The 24,324-nt window shown below is 42.6% G+C and overlaps 1 protein-coding gene across 5 annotated transcripts; it reads right to left on the bottom strand.

Moving 5' to 3' along the window:
* Positions 1-1,084: 1,084 nt before the first annotated feature.
* LOC114855065 (nuclear receptor coactivator 3-like) lies at positions 1,085-23,889 on the bottom strand. 5 transcript variants are annotated; one of them, XM_029149817.3, is made up of 24 exons: positions 23,750-23,843; positions 19,190-19,275; positions 13,376-13,440; positions 11,400-11,504; positions 10,998-11,158; positions 9,858-9,958; positions 9,485-9,659; positions 9,175-9,366; positions 8,978-9,064; positions 8,609-8,752; positions 7,911-8,058; positions 7,296-7,822; positions 6,207-7,183; positions 6,006-6,123; positions 5,551-5,790; positions 5,220-5,429; positions 5,003-5,117; positions 4,706-4,877; positions 4,003-4,371; positions 3,778-3,912; positions 3,411-3,690; positions 3,131-3,323; positions 2,776-3,010; positions 1,085-2,678 (listed from the first exon to the last, which is right to left on the bottom strand). In XM_029149817.3, exons 4-24 carry the CDS (start codon positions 11,483-11,485, stop codon positions 2,667-2,669), a joined length of 4,677 nt encoding a protein of 1,558 aa, XP_029005650.1. In that variant the 5' UTR covers positions 11,486-11,504; positions 13,376-13,440; positions 19,190-19,275; positions 23,750-23,843; the 3' UTR covers positions 1,085-2,666. The 5 variants fall into 5 exon arrangements, with proteins under 5 accessions (XP_029005650.1, XP_029005649.1, XP_029005654.1 ...); XM_029149816.2 differs by lacking the exon at positions 19,190-19,275 and having other exon boundaries at positions 23,750-23,889; XM_029149821.2 differs by lacking the exon at positions 19,190-19,275 and having other exon boundaries at positions 3,420-3,690; positions 23,750-23,889.
* Between the last annotated feature and the right edge of the window lie 435 nt (positions 23,890-24,324).

Raw genomic sequence — 24,324 nt, 5'->3', positions numbered from 1 at the left:
TATTTGAGGTTTTATGTCCTCATACTCCTGTTTTTCAGCATGTGTTGTAGACTTTACTCAAATAGTTTTTTTGAATATGAGCTCAGATTAAACCACTGGTGCAAGCATAAAGCGGTACAAGATAAGCGACCCAGGCATGACTATAATATATATTATATATATTTAATAATTAGTCAAACAAATGCATCCTGACTCAACTCTCTTATGTCTCTCAGTGATTTAAACTTTGATTACAGAAATAACTTACATTACATAATTTCTGTATATTTTGTTAATAATACACGTGTACATAAAACATCTAGTGAAGATCCAGTTCACGGGCAAGTGATGAACTGGCCTGAGCATTACAAGAATATAAAAAAGCATCAGTGAACAACCTGATCTAGGAAAATTACCGTAAATCTAAAATGTGAAATTATTATTAGCTTCATGGCAGCTGTTTATCAAGACCACTCAGGGAATGGATAAAATCTGCAATTACAGGTGTTGGTCATAAAATTAAAATATAATCAAAAAGTTGATTTATTTCATTAATTTTATTAAAAAAGTGAAACTCGTATAAGGCGAAGGGAAGGAAAAGATGTGGTAGAAAATGTGGACAAGCAATAGGGATAACTGTATGCAAGACATGAGTTTCAGCTGTCACACCCCTTATGTCAAGCCACTCTGGAGCAACAGACAGTGTTCAGAAGCGCCTCACCTGGGCTAATGACAAAAAGGACTGGACGGCTGCTCAGTGTTCTAAAGTTATCTGCTCCGATCAAAGGAAATTTTGAATTTTTTTTGGAAATCCGGGCTTTAAGGACCATGGGATCACTGTTTTTAATTGGCCAGCAGACTCACCTGACCTTGTGAAGAGGATGGTGCGATATGCCAGACCCAACAGTGCCGGAGAGTTGATGGCGACTGTCAGAGCAACATAGGCTCTCATAACACCTGACCTTCACCTGTACATTTCTTTACCACGTACTGAACATTTGTAATGACAAACTTAAACACTATTCTAAATTATTGCTATCAGACAGAATTACCCAAAGGCACCATTTACAGCCAGCAAATTAAAAAAAAAAAACAGAGTCAGTAGTGCTTAAATAGAAATTTGTATTTACATCAATATGAACATCGACAGAAAAAACCATCTGTAATATACATCATGTAAAATGACAGCTTAACATTCCTCTGAAGAAAAACAAACCAAATGACCTTTTGCACTTCAAACTAAAATGTTCGTTTCTCCTGAAGTGACAAACCTGCACAAAACAAAGTCTTTTCCTAAAAAGTAGGAGAGATATTGATATGTCTTGAAGTGGATTTCCTTCCATTGGTAACACTCTTTCACAGCAACACATGCTTTGACTTTGTTTTTGTGGATTTAAAAATGTTCTGCTGTGTAATCGACGGTTTCCAGTCCTCTTCTCGCTGCACTAATAACATCCCACGCTGACACAGATGGAGGCCACTGCCTTATCACGCCTACAGTACATAACCATCTCGTGTTATTTTATTTCCATGATATGTACCCATTTACCACCAGAAGAATATAACATGCCATAAAAAATTTACACATCGTCACAAATCATCAGAAACTATACAGAGATGTGGAAAAATATCTTTGGATTGTGCATGTTGGAAAGGTAGATTCAGCAAGTTGAGAATAACAGTCAAAAGGAGGAGGAGTGAATGAAAACACACTCAGCAGAGAGAAATGGGGGGCAAAGATCCAGGCCTAAACCACGGATGGTCTTCCTGTCTTCATTTTTACTGCAGGCAGGTAAACATAGAATCCAATACAAGTTGCGTTGTCATCTCCTGCCCTGAAGAGAAATTATTTCCACCACCTTTAATAAAATAAAAACTGAGCGCATTAAAAGCTCAAACCTTGAACTCGTCAGATCCTTGTCACAAGTAAAAAGTGCCTCGCTAAAACATAAAATACATGACTTTTTGGGAAATAAAAATAGAGCATTCTGAAAATGACAAAGGAGGAAACTTAAAACATGCCTGCAATATTTGCAAAGGCAGAACAAAGGCGAATCAACCAAATTGGTAATGACCTCTGGGACACAAAAAATACAACCAGGTCTCACACTTTGTGCAATAATGGGCCTTTAAAAGCATGTTTCATATATTTTGTAAAATATTTACAATTGATATTCACAAATGGCATTTCAGAAATCTAATACTGCCGTACCTTTTGTTTACTCATAACAGGGGTAATGATGCTCAGATACAGTCTAAAGCATAAAGGCAAGAGTTATTGCTCCAATCTGCATAACAGTAAACTGTGCTTATAGCTTCCAATGACTTTAAGAATGAGGCGCATCCAAAGAATAAAAATTAGAAAAGAAAAAGAAAACCATTGTTGTGAAGGCATTGAATCTCTAGTAAGGCTGTAATGATGAGGAAATATTGCATCAATCTTTGTTCCACACAAAAACCTCCAGATAAAGTGCAGCCACAGCCGGTTGTACCATTGTCCCATTCTGCAGCCGGGCTGTGCCCAAACAGCTCCAGGTCTTTTTATGTGAACACACAGAAAAACACTGCTGCACTTGTTCCTGTCCCACAATTCAGGATGAACAGCATGTTTTCTTTGCAGGAAAACACCTACTGTGTCTGCGTGCGTGTGCAGATCCTTGCCCAGACCACTCCAAACTCTGTCAGGCTCAACAGTACTTCTGCAGGAAGAGGTTAACGAAGAGATGGGTGTTAGCACTTCTTTGATCAGACGATTATTACATGAGCTTAATCTCAACATGTCAAAGTATTGTCTACCTGATCAGGTCCCATTGGCATTCTACCCATCACCATGGAGTTCATGCCCATCTGGCCCTGCATCTGTCCTTGCATCTGCCCTGGCATCTGGCCCTGCATTTGTCCGGGCATCTGGCCCATCTGCCCTGCACCGGCTCCACTGACTGGTCCATGTCCACCCATAGAGTTGTTTATCATCATGGGTCCAAACTGGCTTTGGTTGCCTTGCTGGGCAAACTGTTGCTGGGGGTATGAGCTAAAACACAAGTAACATGCAAACAGTGTTGGTTAACTTAAGTGGATAGAAAAAAAAAAATTAAAAAGTATGATCATCTAAAGTGAAAGCCACTGATCACATTCATCTGCTATTACATACTTGTTGCGTGGCATGCCACCCTGTGGCCAGCCCTTCATCTCTCCAGATGAGTACATGGGCCCTCCCTGGGAATTTCCCTGCATCCCTGGCATCATGGTATTTTGAGGAGGACCTGCCATTCGTCCTTGCATCATGTTTCCTGTTGGGCTGTTAACTGGAGCCATGAATGATGGGTCCCCCTGCTGGTTCATACCTGCAGGTACAATAACAGCAACACAACAGTCATTCAGCATTCCGGTGGAACTGATAGAGGCAAACTGCTGTGGCTCAGTAAACTCACCATAATTACCTCCATAGTGTAAGCTCTGCGGTCCAGGTTGACTCATGGGGGGGCCGCCCATTGGGGTTTCCATGCTTCCTGGTGCAGTAACATTAGGAGGAGGACTGAAGGCTCCACCTGGCCCCTGCTGCTGCTGCTGTTGTTGTTGTTGTTGTTGTTGTTGCTGCTGCTGCTGTTGTTGTTGTTGTTGTTGTTGCTGCTGCATTATCATCATCATCCGCTGCCTCCTCATCATCATTTCCCTGTTGCGCTGAGCTATCTGGGCATTCAGGAAACCGGGCTACGAGATCAAAACATCAATAGCTTAACCATAGTCCTGCCAGTAAAGAGAGTGTGTCAAACAACTGCAGAAGCTCTAGCTAATTACCTGAGCACCCATGCCTGTTGGCTGCATTCCAGGTTGCATGTTCGGTTGTATCCCGGCTTGCATGCCTGGACGCAGGGAAGGGTTTCCTCCAGGTGTATTTTCCATTTTAATGCCTTGTCGAGTCTGGTTCATAAACTGCCAGGTCAGAAAGTAAAGTAAATGCTATTTTAGAACCACATTAAAGGTCACTATAAGCCTGAATAATATCTGCACGTGTGTGATTACCTGTTGGCCCTGCAGCCTCTGTTGTAGCTGCAGCCGAAGAGGTTTACTGGGCACCATGCGAGGTCTCATCATGTTTGCCCGAGGGTTGCCCATAGGCCCCATGCCTGCCATACCAGGAAAGCCCCCTGTTTGACCCATCTGATTCATCATGGCATTAAAACCTCTGGGAGACTGGCCTTGCATTGCGTTGCCACCATAACCGGGTTGCATGGCCACTGAGGGAGGGCCTGGGGGTCCTGGGTAGCCCTGGCCATACATGGGTTTTTGCTCCATGCCTATGGAAGAGTCTGGTCCTGGGAAAGGCTCTGATGGCGGGCAATGACCTTGGCCTTGATCCGGGCCCTGCTGATGACCTTCAGGTCCTTGGGCCTGCAGTACAAATAAGGTAAACATGGTATATTTAAATTATAATAACACAAGCTAGTGGTTGAGCTGCTGCCAGTGTATAGACACACAACACATCTATAAATTAAACTACTCAGACAAAGCATGACCAACAAAAGGCTACAAAAAGTATTTAAGGTTGGACAAAATTACACATTTAAAAAGATACCTCAATGCTAACTTGCTCAGATTTGACTTAAACTTAGCAAACACACAAACGAGTGTTGTGACCTATATCAACATTGATTTTAGATTCAATAATCTCCTTAAAAAAAAAACAGTATATAAAGTAACCATGTTACTATAGTGTGTCCTCTACCTGGCCTACTATTTCAGGGATGCCCAGGGCTCTGTCTATTTCCTGCAGAGCAATGACGTCAGCAGTGTTGAGCAGAGAGTCCAGCTGGTCCAAAAGGGCTCGCTCATCACTTTGACCCTCGTTGCTTACCAAGGGCCCCAGCAGCTCTTCCAGAGGTTGTGTGAATTGGTCCCTAAACAAACAAATGAGGAAGATGATTACTTTTTCATTTTTAGAAGAAGACTCTATATAATAATAATAATAATAATGTCAACTTCTCAGCAAAACTTTAGGTTCACTATTTGGAAAAATGTTTACCTGTTCGTGTTACTTTGGGGTCTCTCCATTCCCATGGAGTCTGGCCAGGAGGGGGACTGAGGTGGGTGCCCATGTCCACCAAATGGACTCATACTCATATTGGCTTCGCCAGTACCTGTAAATAAATTCAAACCTTAATTCTTTACATTATGTTTTAATACAAGCCAACTACCAAAAAACTCTTATGTGAGAGAAAGAGAAAGAGACATTGGCATACCTATGTCCATGAGCTGCTGCTGCAGCATAGACCTGTTCCCAGGTACACTGTTGGAACGGTTAATCATGTGTCCTCCCAGCGGACCTGCTCGGTTAATGCCTGGGTGTCCTGGTCCACCCAAAGGGCTGGCGTTGGACCTTGGCATTCCCCACTCTGCAGGACCTGACATGGGTGGACGCTGGGGCATACCCATACCTCTGCCCATTGCTCCTGAACAGCACAAATACCAATTGATATATTCCTACAACATTTCCTCTGAAATTGTCTATAGCAGCAACGTAAAATTGAGACGCCACACAGTGTTGGACAAGCAAAGAAATAAGTTATTTACTTATTGAATTTCCCCGTGGTGGACACACACCCATGGATCCAGGAAAACCATTTGGCACGGTCCCAGGTCGGATTGGAACATCCATGTTCTCCTGTTTAACCAATGTGGGGCAAGGGGCGTTCCGTCTCATAGCCAGACCACCTCCTCCTATCCCCTCAACTCCAATGGGCTTGGAATCCATTGACAAGGCTCTTTGATAGGCAGCACGCTGCAATGGAGGCATTGGGCCTCTCTCGCCATCTGAAAAACAATTGCAGTTGCAAATGCCTTATGGCTTCTCTTTGTTGACAGCAGTGGCAGGCAGCAAATGGGGAGAGAAGGTTTGATATGCAGTAACGGTCCAAAATCAGACTCAGACCTATTATCTGGTATGTGATATAGCTAATTTGTTAGTTTAGCTAGTTTAAATACATGTGAAAACAGGGACTCCAGTTACGTTTGTTTCATTTACTTACTGTGTAAACTATCAGGCATATTTCCTGTTTTTTTCACCACTTCCTTCCCAACTCTGGAGTCTGGTTCAGCATAGAAACTAGAGTTGTTTCTTGAGAGAATAGTTTCAAGGGTCTCCGTCTTAACCACAGACACACAAGAACAATTAGAAAAGTTCTGAGTGTTAAACATACAGGAGTAGTTCTTTCCAGCAAAAGTCTTACCTCATCAGGTGGCTCCAACTTGACCTTGCCGTCCATGCAGTGTGGGTCAGAGCTGCTGACCCCTGGCCCATGAGCACCTCTTCCCTCCAGCTCCTCCAGCTTTGGTTTAATGTCACCACCTTCTTTTGAGTCGTCCTTATTGAGGAGGTAGTGAAGGAGGACATGGTGTTTCTCCTTCTTAGGGCTGTGCTGCTCCAGCTTTGACTGAACACCTCCGGGTGCTCCAGGCCCAGGCTCTGGTGCCCCTGCATCCAAGCCACTCTTTCCTGTAGCCTCAGCTGTGATGCGAGCCACATCATCAGGGGTGTTTCCATTCTGAAGGAGTTTGTGCAGGATCTTGTGCTTCTCCTGCAAAGACTGATTTGCTAAATGTCCCAATCCACCAGATGACGACACAGTGCACTGATTCCCACCCGTAGAGGATGAAACTCCTGTTGAGGAGGAAGGGCTGGTGACGCCTGCTGTTCCATCTTTAGACTCAGGTGTGGAACTGGGTCCTGAGCCTGGTGTGTGATTAGGTGGCACCAGCTCATCTGTAGGGGAAGTAAGAAGCTGCAGGAGCTTCTTGTGACACTGGCTGTCAGAGACACGGCGATTGGGTTCCCCCCCAGATGAGCCAACCTCTCTGCTGGCCTGGCTGTCAGGCTTGTCAGGAGGGCATTCACTTGTGGGTGTGTGTGGGTGCTGCTGGGAGAGATGGTCTCCTCCAGCCCCAAGTGAACTTCCAGGGCTTTTTGAGTCAGAGTAGGCTGGAAGGCCTGGCTTGCAGGTTACCCCTGATGTCTGGTTGGTGGAATTGATGCTTGGAGAATTGTCAGGTTTGTGGGGTGGAGGAGACGTAAGTGGTGAGGACATTGGATTTCCAACTCCCTCACTAATGGCTTGGAGGGCATTCAATGAGCTGCTGGAGAAGGTGGCACCTCCTCCCCCACTGCCTGAATTACCAGGATGACTGGAGCTGATAGGAGAGTTCATACCTGCAAAGAACGGAACCAGAAGTAAAAAGACAGGAAATGTGTAAAGAAACTCTTTCTTCTGCTACTGGGTCATTCTGCTAAATTCAGTTAAGCTGATAAGTTTGGTTCATACCACCGGGAGAGAAGGGGCTGGCACTGGTCTTGGGGCTTCTTCGGACCCTGGGTGAACCTATGACGTTGTGTGGTGGGCCATTAATCCCTGGACTGGCCTGGGGAGGACTGGTCATTCCCATACCATATCCTCCGCCTCCAGGCCCCCCTGCACCATGGAACTGACCCATCTGTTGATGTTGTTGCTGCTGATGATGCATGCCATGGTGGCCCATCTGATTCATGTGCCCCATTTGGTTTATTGAGTTCATCTGATGCATGGAATTAATTTGATTGATGTGATTCATTTGACCCATGTTATTCATCTGATGCATAGAATTCATTTGATTCATCTGATGCATGGGATTCATTTGGTTCATGCGGTTGGGCCCTGAGTAGGGAGGCACTCCTCTCTGTGGCACATTGCCCTGTTCAGCCATGTTGTAGCCTCGGTTCATGACCATGTTCATCTGATGGTTGGGATTGTTAACACCCATGTTTTGTGGCCGCATGCTGCCTCCCTGGTTTCCACGGTAACCATTCTGCTCCCTATAGCAAAATACAAACAACGTTTAAGAACAATTCAGAAAAACATCAGTTAAGTTTAGCAAATTCATGACATGTTTCATTAAAGCACCTTTGTAGCAAATGTGTTGATAGGAAGAAGTGTGCTTCATTGGTGTTTGAATTCCTGCACAGGTCACTTCTTGTCTGGGCTGTAACTGAGGTCCCATCAGCGAGTGAGAAGCGATAGAGAGGGGTTTCTGCGTGGCCACTATTGAGAGCTGAACCAAAACAAAAAAAGAGAACCACTTATAAATATAACAAACATACCAAGAAAATGCTAACCAACAGCTGTCACTGTGTCTATATACAGCAGATGAGCTATAATGGTCAAAGCTTGTGATGAAATCATATCACTAGTAGTGTCATCCCAGAAACTACAAAACACCAACAATGAGTAACCTCACACTCTTACATATTCTTTTCATTCTAGCAGCTTTTTTTACTGCAGTTTGGTTGACATGACCACATTTGTTGAGTCTATAAACCCAATAGAAAAGGCCATGATGCAAGAGTTATCGTTCACCGTTTACACTGGGTAGGGCAGATACTCAAGATCTTTCTTTCATATGCTACAGTTTCAGAAACATTATCTTTAATACCATGGAAGGTGTCAAGCATAAAGACTACATGGAGAAACAGAAAGCATCTCCTGTGTCGCATACCAGGCAATTATTAAAAGTGATTTCCACTGTGCTAACATTCCCTGTGCGCTTGCGATTTTAGTCTCAAACGCCCAATGGTCACATGAGAAGGTGCAAAACTACAAACCATCTTGATAGTGGCGCTTATAGGACCAGGGTTGGCCGTCGCTGCGATTGAGGAACATCTGCATGCAACGCCTCACTAGGTCCTCCCAGCCTGGGCGCATAGTTGTGTGAAGAGTGTTCTGCTGTTCAATTTCAATCAGTTTACCTGCAATAGGTGACACACAATTGAGATTACAAATAGGATATTAATGACTAGTCATTCGTCATGACTAGTCGTGGTAAAAAAAAAAAAAGAAAAGTTTTTCCAGTATGCCCTCCATTAAACAAGTTTTTTTTTATTCAGTTCTTAAGCCTTAACCAGTGCATTTAGAGCTAGGCTACTTGTAATCATCTGTGCATAAGCCCCTTGTGTCCAAATACAGAAACCTACCAGAAAGCTCATGGCGGGTGCTAAACCTCTCTGTCCTCTCCACTGCAGTGATGCGTCGCGCCACACAGATCATACATGACTGTAAATCTGAGAAAGAGACAAGGCTTTTTAACTCCACTGGAGGAGAACCATGGTATTTAACATTTTTCTATTTACTATACATCACAGTATACAATATTATTCGGAATGACTTTTACCTTCCCCCTCCTCCATCATGGCCCGTGGCTGAGTGAGGGCAAAGCACTGCATGCTCTCGTAACGCTGGCCACCAGGCCTCTCTTCTGGCAACCCATGGTTCTGAACATGGACAAAGTTCACCAGCATTCGGCAGGTGAATGTGTGGCTCTTCTGCCGAGATGCCTCCGCTCCCCATGATGCTCCATTTGGTGCTGTTAAAATTAGAAATAGATAAATACATTTTGGTCTGTGGTGTGTTTGTGTGTGTGCGAGCAATAGTTTAGTTTTTGATTTTGTCTAAATTATTTAAAATCTAAATCTATGTCTCACCATTGGACTTGGGAAGATTTTTGTGAAACACCTCCTTGTCCTCATCGTGGATGATGTTGTAAACACTAGTGTTTATTAGCTCTTCCTGTTTGTACTGCAGGTACTGGGTCACATTGTCCGACACAAACACAATGCTGCCCTCTCGGTTCACCACAAACAGAAAACCATCCAAAGCCTATTGGGAGCATCAGAACAGAAATACAAATTAACATTATATTAGTTATTTATTTTACTTATTGTTAGATAACAGCCCAGCCATGTGTGTCTGTGTATCTAACAGGTTAGCAATGACAGCAAAATGCTGGTCCAGCATATGGAATGGTAGCTAATTGGTGTTGGTCTTTTGTCCCAAAGTAATTGTCCCCAGGCTGACCTGCAAGAGCAGTGGTCCCAGATGGTCTTTGTCAATGACCCCTTGACCAGTGGAGGACACATCTGCCTTCTGGACATCATCATCACTGCAAGAGCTTTTTCCTAAGGTCGGATAGATAAAATAAGAGTTATTTTCAAACTATCACTGTGTAAGAGCAGATTTTCTTAGTATTTTCTTTTATGTTGTTTCTATAACATGCTGTTTATGCTTACAATTTAATAAAGTACCTTATCTGGCCACCAGGTGCCAGCACAAGCAACAGCTGGATAGTTAGCATGCCTTTCTATTTTTAAATCAGCATGCTTTGTTAAATACCATTCACTCTTTATATTACATTCACTGTGTCATGAGACGACACGCTAAGCAAAATGACAAATAATGAAACCACAGAATGTCATTATTTGAGTCAGTCCAATGCAAACTGAAATAACTGCACATAAAAACAAATCTAAAACGGCAACAATGTTGATAAACCCCTGAAAAATAGCCAAGAAGATAAATGTGTGAACAGGAGGAGGAATAAGATATGTTAAAAAGACAACAGAGAAATAAGAGAACAAATGGGGCCTCCATCATTCCTATTAATTAATTAATTAATTGTAACTATGGCAACCTAGCTACAACACAAGGGCCAGCGGTAGACAGCTGTTTCTTACCCACTTAACCTTAAAAAGAAATCTAATCTTAACCAGGATATAACAGGCAAAAATGAACATCCTTCGCTCTAAGTAAGCAAAAATTAAAATCTGCAAAATGATCCAAAAACAGCCCAATGGTATTAGTCTCACAGCAAGAAGCGGGGTTTAGTAGATACACACACTAACTGACAGCTCTGAGCCATGACCACTAAGGTTTAGTCTCAATTACTGGTGTTCATTTACCCCCAGTCGTACAAACTGCGTAGTGGTCTGAAGCAGCTTGGCCTTGAACCAAACACATCACTTCATCACAGGCATCATCTGTCCTACAGCAGGGTACTTGATGAGATTCAGCCTAACCTAATTCACTGCGCCTTCCCCAAAGCAATAAATAAATAAACTTGCTGGGGTCCTATTTGAATCAAGTCATGCTCAAATAGCATTTTTCCATATGTTACTGTGCTTACTGAATGTATGGTGTACATTTGCACAATGGTGGTACCTTGCTCTTTAATTTGGCGGATCTGTCTCACGGTCTCCTTGAGGATGGCGCATTTGTCAGGCTTGACGTTGAAGCTGTCGATGTTTGAGAGGTTAGCAGAGATGAGCTCAGCCAACTCCTCAATGTACTTACTCTCCTGCTCCCTGCGACGTTTGTCACACCTGCCGGAATGCCGAGATTAAATATTCTGACATGTGTATGTGGGCCACACACATACCATAGATGTATTTTTTTAGAAGCAAAGACATGTCTGCACGAAAGGTAGGAACGTATACATGGAGTGGGGGGGGGGGGGGGGGGGGGGTGTTAGACTTGATACCTTTTTTTTATTTTTTATTCTTACATACAATCAAAACTCAGTAGATTTCTACCTGATAAGCTAACAAAGGTTACAGCACTTACCCTAAGCCCGGTGTGTCACATGTAGACAGTTTACGTTTGCGGTCAGAGCACAGTGGCTCCAATGAGTTGTCTCCTACGCCACTCATCTTCAGCACATATCAGCACCTGAAAGCACACAGACAGGTCATATTTACACTCGGTGCCAATGTGATCAGTGCAAATGAGCCGAGAGTGTAGTTGTATATGCGCACGTGTGTGGTACAATCTAATGAATACATAATAGCATCAAGTTTCAACAAAAGACCCCCAAGAATTTATGGCAACATTTAGGCAAACCTTGAAAGATTTGTGATGGGAAACGCAAAACCCCCCAGTATTAAGGCTTTAAATGAAACGTAGATTGTACATTCCTACAGCTTTATGACTGTGGACTACCCGGTTAGTACAACAACCTTGGTTCCTGCTCGGTGCCTGATGACTGAAACCTCATCTGTTCCACTGTGAGGATGGACTGATGATGATGTAGTGGTTTGAAGCCTCGGGGGACACGGGTCATCCTGCGTTCAGCCAGGCTGCCCGCTACAGTGATACCACTCTGCTAGCAGTGGCAACACGCATACGCACTGCACACACAAAACATTTCTAGTGTACTTACGTGTTCAGGCATGTTGCAACACTGTCTGTAACAAAGACGAATGCAAGCAGCTACTGTCCCAGCAAGGCTCATATTCACCAGTCACTCTTTGTCAAACTGCTACAGACAGTAGCCAGGCTTGCGGAGCCAAGAAACAATCCAGATGAGGCTCCACAGCATATTCCGTGGACTAGTAAGACGAATGTTTCTCCCACATTCTCTTTACTCGGTTCTCTCCATACTAGGCTTTAGTCTTAGGCATTAACAACATTTTCCCCTCCATACCATCCTTAGACAACCCCTCCCTCCTTCTCCTCCCTCTCTCCCTGGGTGTAGCAGCACTAGGATGGAGACCCTGCCCATGTTTTCTTGCTCTGGCATTGCCCTGTGTTTGACCCCCCCGGAGTTCATGTTGGAGAAAACCTCCATAGCCAGCGTCTAAGGTCACTGCTCTTTCCTATCACCTCCCAGAAACACACACAAAGCTGTAGTGTGTGGTTGTACAACCAAATTGTCTTACTACAAGACTATTTGGAACTTTATGTCTATGAGTGTGCACGCACACATGAGCGCTAAACAGGGAGTGATCTCATTCCAGAGTGGAAAACTGTAGAACGGATGGGACCCATTATGCAACTCCTTTTCCGCAACAGCAGGCTAGGACATGAAGCCCAGTCACCCACCACCACTACTGCTACACACTGCACCATAAATCTGCACCGCATTCTTCTGGTCTGTCCACCTTTCAGCAGTCCTCACTAGCCCTTTCCACTCTAGCTGCAACTCCTGCTGCCCTCCCTTTTCTCTTTCTCCCTTCCTTCCTGGGTTCTGTCCTAAGGCTCACCTCTGCAGCAGAGGAGAAAGATGACATCAGCCCTCAGCCAGGCTCACATCCTGAAACGGATAAACAGCGGAGCTGGGGCTGCTGAGAGCCTTCCTGAGGAAAGGGAGCGCACTGCAGGGTAGTGCAGTTTCCACTCTGGATGTGGGGATGTATTGATACACAGTGTGAACGTAAACTAGTTTTAAAATGGAAGCACCCTCTCCTTAAAAAGCTTTTAATGCACGTGGGCACAAGTGAATCACTATACATTATAATAGCACGGGTACATTTCTGTTTAAGTAATAAAGTCTGATGTTGCATGTTCTAAACATGAAATCTGAAAACTGCCAGTAGGAAACACTGAGAAGACTGAGACCCACCAAAACAACAGATAGGTCTCAACAGACTGGACACTATGTCAAAATTTAGGGATGAGAGATGTTCCAAACAACAGCTGGTGATAAAAGACAGATGTTGTGATATGAGACTGAAGTAAAATGGTCTCAAATAGTTATAGATGATTCATCCAGTGTTCGAGTATGAGCAGATGTGTGTTTTCTACATGCACCACATGCTCACCTTGGCCAGTACAAGCCCCAGTCAAGCTCCATTCAGGGTCTACAGTTGCTTCAAAGTCTCATCTCCTAAAAACAGAAAAATAAAAAGATTTGGTCACTAAAGTTTTGCTCCCTGAATGTCAAGAGTTCTTAGTGTGACTTAATGCCACTCCTGTGCTTCTTTTCAAAATACCATGATCTCTTTATGTTGTGCTTTCACAGAAATTCATGGGAAAAAATGATTTCTAAAATTGCACAGGAAGCCACAGCAGATAGCATCCTGTTTGCGTCCTCCCCTCAGCCAGTTCCACTGCGTCACCACTTCCCTTTCCTGGAAACTCATCCACCCTATTTAAATATTCTGTTTATCACGCTGGTTCCTTGCTGTTCCCTTGCACACCTTGTGTGTTTGCTGCTGCCCAAGATTTTAGAAGCAGACAGAATAAAACTGCACACCAAGGACACCATTCTTAGAAAAGGACAGACATATCCTGTAAAGATGACTAAAACAATTCCTAAAAAATTCCAACTGCACATTTTCTGGCTCTGTAGACAGAAGCCATGCTTTATTTGATGAAAATTATTATTTGGGGTAACTGGTCGTCTTATCTTTCCCGCCCCTCTGTTCTACACTTTTGCTTCTAAATTGCTTATACTTCTTTGAGAAATAGGTCAGGCTCAAGTCGCATGCTTTCATTACTTTATTCTCACAGTCAGAGTGCAGAAGGTCCACTGGGCTCTACTACTTTCTCCCCAAAGCAATGAAGTTCATTCTCACTAAAGTAAAATAAATAAATTCTTCTTTAGCTAGACCAACTTCCATGTCCATTTTTCTTTTTATTTCTCTATTAAACTGACTCAATAATTTGCTTGGGGGTTTTGAAGCCACTCTCTTTGCATCTAAGAACTTGTTACAGAGCCCAAACCTAAATGCTGGAAGAACCTGGTCTTCATTGTGGTTACAAACATTATGCTACTATGATGAAACCACAGACCTTAGATAAGCTGTCACAGACTTTCTTTTCCATTTAATAAATGTCATCTTACAACAATCACACGGCACTAAACACAACTTCGTCATATTGCACCTACAATGTTGTGTGATTTACAAAAAATGGTCTATGGGCATCTGAATACAAATGCCTAAAAAAAACCTGTATAAAGAGGAAAACATTTTTGCCTTGCTCACTACAGGTACATACACAGGCAGCAGTTAAAAGGCCTTTCCACTGTTTGTGTGAGCAAAAGCCTTCACTACAGATCTATCCTAAACACAGGGCTGCTACCGAGCTAATGTGGCAGCTAAAATATTAAACACAGAGATAGAGAAAAGAAGAGATCAATGTCTGTCAGCTGTTCCAACATGGTTTAAAACTTCTGATCACCTTATTTAAAGATAGAAACTAAACACATAAAATCACCACAGCCTCCAAAGCCAAACAACTTATAGGCTGCTATCTTGATGTCAGCTACATCTGCTGGAGATTGTATACAGCTGAATGTAGCTGGCAGTAGATGGAGCTCAAACAACATCCTGACTGGCACTTGCCTGGCTGTCACTGAAATGTATTATATTTTACATGATTCAATTTCTCCCTATTGCATTGCAGAAAAAAACATCTATGTCATAATCTTACTGAAAGTAAATAGCAGCTATTCCTGGACTAGGGATTTGTCCCTGCTCGTCTTAACGCCCCATTACTGCTAGCTCTGTAGCAGCAACTGTAGTTATCTAACCCTTTCAACATGGAGCAATACACCTTTAGGCAAGCTGAAGAACCTGCTGCTCAGACAAAACTAAAGCTAAAAAAATTCTTGTGGATTGGATCAGCAAACAGTGTATCGTCAGTTATTGGCTTTGGCAAAGTATTGATTTGGAGACTAAAATATCAAGTAGCTAAAATCAACAACTTAGTAGTGAAGTAAAACGATTTTGAATCTTTTATGGTTGGCAGTGGGTTAGTCAAAAGGATGCTAAACTCAACAACAGAGTAGTATTATTATTAATGTGGTCTTTGCTTCATCATCGGTACTGAAATCAGTCTCGATCAAGCTATTTTAGTAAATAGTGAAACGTTTAGATCTAACAAGAAAGAATTCCAGTCGCCATGACTCAACTTTCAGACATGTGTCATCATGAATGAACAACGCCAGTGGCATGTTTATTTTGCAAGGATATTCCACGAGAGTTAAACCTTTGTCTCAAAGTTCTTGAAGCAGAGACAGCTTCATGGTTTAACTTCTGTTTGTCTCTGTTAGCTACAGGGGCACCAGGCTTTTGGATCCACATACAAACTTGCCTTTTGTTTTAAAAGACAATAATTCCATAATAATAATACTAATGAGAATAATTGTGGAAATGTGATACTGAATGAGACAGTCAATTTCTGTATATCAGAAACCAAATGAAAACAAAATACATATCAAAACTAAGTTTTTCGTAATAAACAAGTCCAGGACAGCAGTGTCAGTCATTCAGGAAGAGAATAGTAAGGAGGGCATTCCTGTTCTGCCTGAAATAAAGCCTGCAATCTGAGCTCCCTGAGACAAAGAATGGCAGGCCCAACAATAAACACTGGCCCACCCAAAACAAAGATCAGATAAACTGGGACAAACATGCACACAACTCTAGACACCTCTGCATAACACAAATAACACACATGTGATGAACCCATCCTTATCAAACCTAAGAAAGAGAGAGGGACTGAAGAGCTGTACAAAACATGGCAAAAGCCTAAAACGCAACCCTGAACAAAATGTGTGCAGAAATGAACGACTTGAAGGTTTTAGCGTCCTTATTCATGACACTCACACAAACACATACTTGCACACATCACAGGGGGAAGGTAATAAAGTAACAAAAAGGTGTCCACTAGAGTCTGAGACATCAAGTGCAAAAAGGAAACAAAAGGACTCAATGACTTCCTGCTTTTCTTCAAAGAAGCTTTGCACCTCCTGTTGAGCCTACAACCAGCATACATGTGAGCTCACACCAATCACAGCCGATGTCTTTATTTGAGAAGTCTTGAACTATGTAGGTTATGCAAGAACGCACATAATACACACACATATACTTACAAAATCAGCATAATGAATTATGAAGACATCTGCCCTAGTAAAGTTCCTTCTCTATTAAGGGGAATTCCCAAATGTGAATATTATAAATGCCTGCTAAACTTTCAGTTCACTTCAGTTTTAAACTCACTTAAATGCTGTCTGCAGCATTCACAGTATTGTTATTGTAATAATATAAGCCAGAAGAAGCAACTACAATAACAATTAATGTGTTATACTCTATACACTTATACGCAGTTAGTCTTTCAAATTACATATTTCATATGATTTAAGGATATACCATGTCATAATTTACTTTTAACACGAGAAAGCACAGTTTTTATCCTCAATATAAATATTTTATATAAAATTTAAAAAAATACTAATAACCAACTAGCTCAAGAACACATTGACAACTGAAGACCAATTATTTGAACATCCTACCTTCCTACAAGTTAATGCATATTAACATTAACACTTTAAATGACACATCAAATCCTGTTTGAACAGTTTATAAATAAATCATATAGCCCAAAGGTTACATACAAAAACAAATGTAGCGTAAATTATAAATAGATTAAACACAAACCATCTGACAATTTTTTACTGACTGCAAAACATACAGTTTAAATAAAAAGGTCCTTCACAAAACTGAAACAGTTATCTATAAAATTATACAAGTAAATTAGTGCACATTACAGTCATTGCTGGCAGCAACGGTTAAGAGGTAGTGAAAAAGCAGAGAGAAAACTGCCTTCGTAGGACTGGGATGATGTTTTCCCTTAGAAAAAAAACCATCGTCCCATCCCCCACGCATACAACGCACATAGCGCTCCAACAGGCTGCGTGTGCATCTCCCCATTTTTCTCACACAAACTGCAACGTGTAGAAATTCAGGGAAAATAAATGAAGGTGAAAACAAAGAGATGGCAGATTCCACTTTGTGTGTGTGTGTGTGTGTGTGAGCTCCTACAACTATCCATCATTAATACAGACAAAGAACAGAAAAGAACAGGAAAGAACCCATGCGGGCAAAGATTAAACTAGCTGACCCATTGCATATCACAGAACTCTAACAACCCCTTCATTTTCCAAGAGCTTGGCATACAGCAAGGTGATAAGACTAAGTACAAGAGACCACAGTGACCAAAAAACAAGCAGGGGACTGTGATCAAAACAATGCTAATATTATGGAAATTAGTTCATTAATCAATAGCTAAACAGTCTTTTATCTAAGGAGCCAGAATACCGGGGTCTGTGTAGCCACTCAGCACTGGCTGATGAACACACACACACACACACACACACACACACACACACACACACACACACACACACACACACACACACACACACACACACACACACACACACACACACACACACACACACACACACACACACACACACACACACAAATATCAAAGCTACAGATGTGTGTGTGAAGACATATCGGGCAGTGTAAATACTTTTAGTAAGATTTCAAATGACATAACGTTGATAGAAGACTGTACTTGGATTTGCTTTCCAGAAGATTTGCACAGTGTGAGCTTGTGTAAGCGCTTCGCTGTGTAAAAAAGCAGATATTCATTTTCAGACCGCAGAGCCGTTCAGACGATTTTCTCTCCCTTCCCTCTCTCCCTGCCTCTGTCTCTCTCCTCCCTCTCCGTGCTCCCTCCCCCTCTTTCTTTCCCTATCGTCCCTGTTGGATTGGTGGAGTAAACACAGGAAGAGAGCGGGCTCTGTTCCACCACGCCAGAGCTGGGGCTGGGCGTTCCTGCAGAGCTCCTGCGCAGGGGTCAAAAGTTTACTGTGGTTTTCATTTCACCTTTCCTCAGCCAATCACAGTGCCACGCTGCAGCGCCTGAACTCTGACCCCTGCAAAGAATTCCACTCAAAGAGGGTCTGACGCCAGTTTCACAACTTGCACTCCCCTCCCGTCTTTCCCCTTACTACTCCTTTTCCTTTCTTTCAACTGGCCACGATCACGCGTTGACAGAGGCGCTAGGTGAAAAACACTCCACAAGTGAAGGGGTGTTTTTTAAGCCCTTTACAGAGATGCATTTTTAGAAAACTATTAATACTGACTCTCGTTTACTTCCCACTGTGTTGCGCTGTTGAACTTGGCATTTAAAAGCACAATTTAGCCAGTGTTAAAAATATAAGTACTAAATAACCAGACATGGATTATTTAAAGAGAAAGAGCATTTAAATACTCTTCATTAAACTGTCTGTACAGTATGTGTCAGTACTCAAGCTGCCATTGTTAAGCATGTTTAAATGACACATGTCTGGATACAGGAACCACAAGGTCAGAGCACTAAAAGAAACAGTGGGGGTCGAGGAGCACCACTGGGATGAATTATAAAAGAATCTGATTGTCTATTCCTGCTGAGCAACTTTGATTTGATTCTCAAAGACACACATTTATATCCCAACACACAAAGCATATATGTAACATAGAGTTCAGACCTTCACTTCATACGGACACTGAATGCCTCACCAATGCAACTGCTGAGAGGAATGATCGAGCATCCTAAGCAAGGAACTCCTTTGTGCAGAAGATCTGGGAGATTTTACATTAACTATATTTTATATACTGGCAGGTAGGTGCAGGGAACTATGAATTGCTGGACAATCCCAGGAATTCAGGGAGAAAGAATTTTGTTTGTTCTGGGAATTAGCTCATTAAAATGTACTGTACTAAACAATTCTATTATATATTATGCATATAGTAATATTAAAGTGTGGAGATGTACAGTTTGAGCTGGTCAAGGCTCACCTCACTTGGTCTCCCTCTGTTCTCCAGCTCGCTGAGCGCTCTGTGTGGACAAGCTGAGCCCTGCTCTTAGTCACAGGGAGGAGAGGCTGTAGCAAAAACACCATTACTGTATCTTCAGACATGCCAACCTAACTCACCGTTCACTTATAGTGTATAATATACATGTATCCAAATAATTATCAGTAACATCTGTGTGTTCAATGCTGCCAGTGTGTGCAGACATTGCTTTAATTAGTGCAGGCATCAGCCAATGCTGATTAAAGCATTTACTCTGGTTTGTCCCACTGTTCCTGGCCACTACAGCTATAAATTTCATGCTACCTAAACCCTAACTCATAAATTGTGCTAATTCAATTTCAAGTGTAGGAACTTGAGCCAGCTAGTATCATAATACTATAGATCTCAATAGTGGTTGTTAAGTGAATGAGCACCTCTAACTTAATCAAGCTAATCACCTATTTTAATCATACTGCAGTCCCATATGATAACTTTTTCCAATATGGCAATACCACTAACCACAATGTGATGTGGCAATGGCAGGAGGTAAGCGTTAGCGCAGCTATTCTGGGGTCCAATGTTAAGCTCAAGAGTAGCAACCTTTTGACTGGAGTGTTGCCTTAATAAGGAGGCCACATAAACAGCAGTGATGTCACCACAGAGCTGAGAGCAGGAATAGTGAGCAGAAAACTTTCCACTTCATTGAAAAAAAAGAGGGAGGGGGTTTCAGCCCAATTAAGACATAAGTGTTGCTTAAAAACGGAGAGCAATAAATTGTCTGACATATGCCTTGCCAGTGCCGCTACGCTGTGCTCACTCTGGAGCCTTAAACAATGTTGTGGAAGCCATTCACAGCTTGACTTTTGCTTGAACTTACAACTGCAATAAAGTAGAAACTGCAGTTGTAGAGGATCAAAACGCTTTGCTCTGCGACCGAGAGCCAGTGTCTGAAGCGTTCAGCTTGTGCGTGTTTCAGTGCTTTTAGAGACCTTGTCGTCATAGACATGTATCCTCTTACAACGTACATGCCAACCACAGCTGCTTGTCAATCCAGACAGACGCCGAAGCCACACCCCACTGCCACACAAGTCCACCAGTTCTATCTTGGAGATATACTGAGAAACACGAACAAGGTCACGAACCACTGCACACTCCTTAATTACAGTGATGGCAAGTTTGAAAAATTTAAGGAGACCATTGGCATCCATCACGGTCACAGTTAAGAGTTTCTTTTTTGCACTGGAGCAAACTAACAAGTTTTTTTAAACAAATCCACACCTGAAATTCCTTCATATTTCATGGTGGCACAACATATAAAAGCAAATTAAGTTGGAAGCTGGGAGAAGGTGACCATGCAGCAGTTGAGAAGTTTATGCAAAAATTACAGTGTACTTTCTTTTCCACAGCCATTCTCCTTGTTTTTATGCTGTACAACAGACATAGAGAGCATCTGGTAGCAGTTATCTCACAAACCAAACTTTTTTCACCCTTGCTGTTTCTCCTCCAAAGCACTTTCATAAAAGAGGGCCCTAAACAAAACACAAACTAGGTCTTGCTAACATTTTACAATGGTACCAATCTAGGCCAGAGAGCTACCCTCCCACTGGCTTGTTCAGGTTAACCCATTTTACGAGCATTCTTCAGCTGGGGGAGCGAAAGTTAAAGTGGGAGTTGAAGTTAAAGAGGAAGGGCAAGGAGGGAAGAGGGAGAAAGCTCTTGGCACCCCCGTACCCAATAAACTCTTGCCTTCATCCAATCAGCAAGGACTACAGAGAGTGAACTGTCCAAATCCTTGGTAGTTATAAAGCGGGATTGGGTGCAATGATTGCTTCAGGCTGGTTCCTCAGCTTTTAGAAGTGTGTATGGTTCACATATGGCTCAGCTAGCCTCACACTTGGGTATTACCTCAGAGTTGAAGAAGACAGAACCAATAGGATGAATGAATTGTGCATTGAAATAGAGTCAAAGTCAGATGACACCACTTGATTTGGCTCTTTGGCTTCTGCTGAATAGCGGATAAGGAACTTGTTTTAGCAGCTCTAATCTCATACTCTCACTTGTTTGGGCAAAGTAGCCGTAAATATTTTAGCAGTGGAAACACAACTGTCTCGTTGAGCTGAGTTTTCTATATTTAGCGCCACAGAGTGAGACAGAAAAAAGCAAACCTACCTGTTTGGCACTATCGCTCCAACACACCTAAGTAAGGTATGCTCTCTTAAACACAAATACCGGCCATTGCCACTGTGTAACCTTGAGATGTTAGGTGTTTTTGTGAAACTTTTGACGACATGCCTGAAGTGACGTGGACTAAATCCTTTCAAAGTCTACATTAGGTTGACGTGGAGATATAAGTTAGAAACTTTTAAGTTTTCCATGACTACCTTAGTTTCCTGCTGTTAACATGCTGAGACTAAGACCAAAGTCATCAACAAAGATTTCTTTGCAGCTCTGCTTAGTTTTCCACTGCCCTTCCACAACAGCATTAATTTTAATTTAATCACATTATGTGAACAATCAGCAGTTGTTATCTCATCTATTTTCCTTTTCCGTATGGGCTTTCAGACACGCCTATAATCACATATACATATATAGTGTAGTTGTAAAGTGTTTATAATTGAGTCAACAGTATTTTGGATCTGTGTATTATCTCCCATCCAGGCTACTTGGGCTCGTTTTTTATTGGCACAATGCACATAGACGAAACATCAGAAGGAAGCTTCTGAGATTAGCTAAACACTTTAACGCTCATTTAATGATCAATCAGCTGATCTTGTATTCCCATAGACTATGCCACCACACAGAGACGTCTCCCAGTCCCATGAGAAAAAGTGATAAGTTAATGAATTATTGAGAGCACAGGGGCAAGCAGACAAAGAGCAAGAGGCATGCATCCCAGTCACTTCTTCACCCCATCTGCAGTCAAAGAATCCCCCCCAAAGATTGATTCATTGTTAACACAGCCTGACACCCTGTGTGAGGGAGAAAGAAAGTTGCAGATAAGGGACAGAGAATGGAGGACAGGGGGCTCTATTTGCCAAGAATATGAGCAGAAGCATTTCGCTGAACAGGTTCCCACAGTGGCCATTCTACCAAAAAACACTTCACATTTCATCAGACCCAAAGTAATCAACCACACTCAATCTGATAATACAGCTGAGGGAGTTACAAAGTATCACAAGAAACAAGAATATGTATCAGCACATAACAACTTAGTGGTTAGACAATGCAGCAAGATAACAAAAATAGGCCCATGGAAATAAGCAGTTTGCTGTAAATGCCTGCAAGTATCGGCAGGGATGCCCCCAGGCGACGAGAGCAACAGGGCATCTAAAGCTTAGCCTAAGTGAAACGACTCTTCCCATTGTCTACCTCCACATAAGCGCATGCTTCAAGAATGTCCTATTATCGCTTTAAACTGCTCAGCATACACCTTGTGGAGAGCCGAGAAAGCGAGCCACGGCTCTGCGTGAACCTGGTGGAGTGTGTTCCACCTTTGCTGCGCGGAAACACGTCTGCCTCGTTGTGGCAGTGCTGCCTGCTGACCTGCCTCCGTCTGTCGTCCTCGCGCACATTAAGGTGATTTATCGACAGTGAAAGGCATCGCTTATCAAAGTGCGATGGGCTAATATACAAAACATCACGATCGCCGCTCGGTAGCCTCACTGCAGCCTGGAAAATAAACAGATGCCGTGGATTCTCCCGAGCGGCCACGCTGAGCTATTCTCATCAAGTTTGGCCGCTCGCACGAAAGAGAGAAACATCAGCTGAAATCAGGCTTGATGCGCCTAAACGTCACACACACTAGATAATAAGTACTTGTTCATTTTCTCTCTCTCGAAACAAACAAAGTGTTCATAAACAGCACACGTGCAGGCTACGCGTCTAAGACACTTAGGCACTTTACCACATTTATCGCTGCAGTAGACAAAGCAGGAAGGTTACACGAGTGTGTTTTGCTTTTATTTCACGCTCCGGCTACTGCGGGGCTCCTACGTTAGCCGCGAACACAGGCGATTCCTGCAGCCGCCGCTGCACTGAAACTGTGAAGCAAGTCGGAGCTTCTGTGTAAAATAATGCTCCAACTTACCGAACCGCGATGCGCACGTCAACGCAACACAACGGAACTGCAAAGTTTAAGGTGAACGTTTTGGAATCACGGGCGGTTTTAGCCACGAGCGGCGTTCAGCGTTAACAACCGGGCTACTGCGTCTCCAGCAATTCTGAGGTTGTGCGTCGTAAACTTTGTAGCTAGCGGATAATGGAAACACCAAGAAACACCCTCAGCGATTAGAGGGACGCAGTATCGAGTCGGGATTATCACGGGCTATTAACGTTACACTATTACACTTTTAGGAACCAATAATAGAATAAACACATCCCGTAACAAATACACCGTGTCGGTGGCTCGTTGTATCACGGTAGCTTAAAAACCACAGCCTGCTCGGAAGAGGAGAGCACCAACACCAAGTGCTTCGGTAACAAATTCGCGCTTTCGAACACACTGCAACATCCACGTTAAAACTCATTTGTAGCGTAATAATAAGCCAAATCTGGATAACTTACCAGCCTCGACGCTTTCATTGACTACACCAATTTATTTTACGCCTTTACAAACTCTCCGCCATCTTCAGCAGGACCGTGTTTGTTTAAATGGGAAACACTCCCAGAGCGGAGGGAGACAGCTTGTAGCACGACGAAGTGACTTCTGGGTAATGTAGTTGATTTTGTATGGAAGCCGCATCAAACGGTCAGACACGTTCTGTAAAGGAACTACACGTACACTAATACCCATAGGTGATATGAGCAGCAGTCACTGATATAATTAGAGTCGAGAATTAAAAATTTATTTATAGGCTGGCAGCGAAGCAGCTTTATGCAAATCATGCCTTGTCATACACAGAGCGTGTCCCTAATATGTTTGTCTCAGAGTCAAAATGAAAAACTCACAAATGTCAAAGAATTGATGATTGACTTTGCATTTGCAATTTATTTGAGAAGTTGTATGACAATTTTATTTATATACAGAGCATAAATCTCGACCTTAGCATATATTATGTATAAATATTGTTTCTCTGGGACATTACAAATCTCTAGGCAACTTGATAGAGATCAAAATCAAATATCAACTCTACTGTGGC

Source organism: Betta splendens, chromosome 5, assembly GCF_900634795.4.
Source record: "Betta splendens chromosome 5, fBetSpl5.4, whole genome shotgun sequence".
In the NCBI taxonomy this organism is placed as follows: domain Eukaryota; kingdom Metazoa; phylum Chordata; class Actinopteri; order Anabantiformes; family Osphronemidae; genus Betta; species Betta splendens.
The sequence above is the reverse complement of the archived record's forward strand: the minus strand, read 5'-3'. Positions and strand labels throughout refer to the sequence as shown.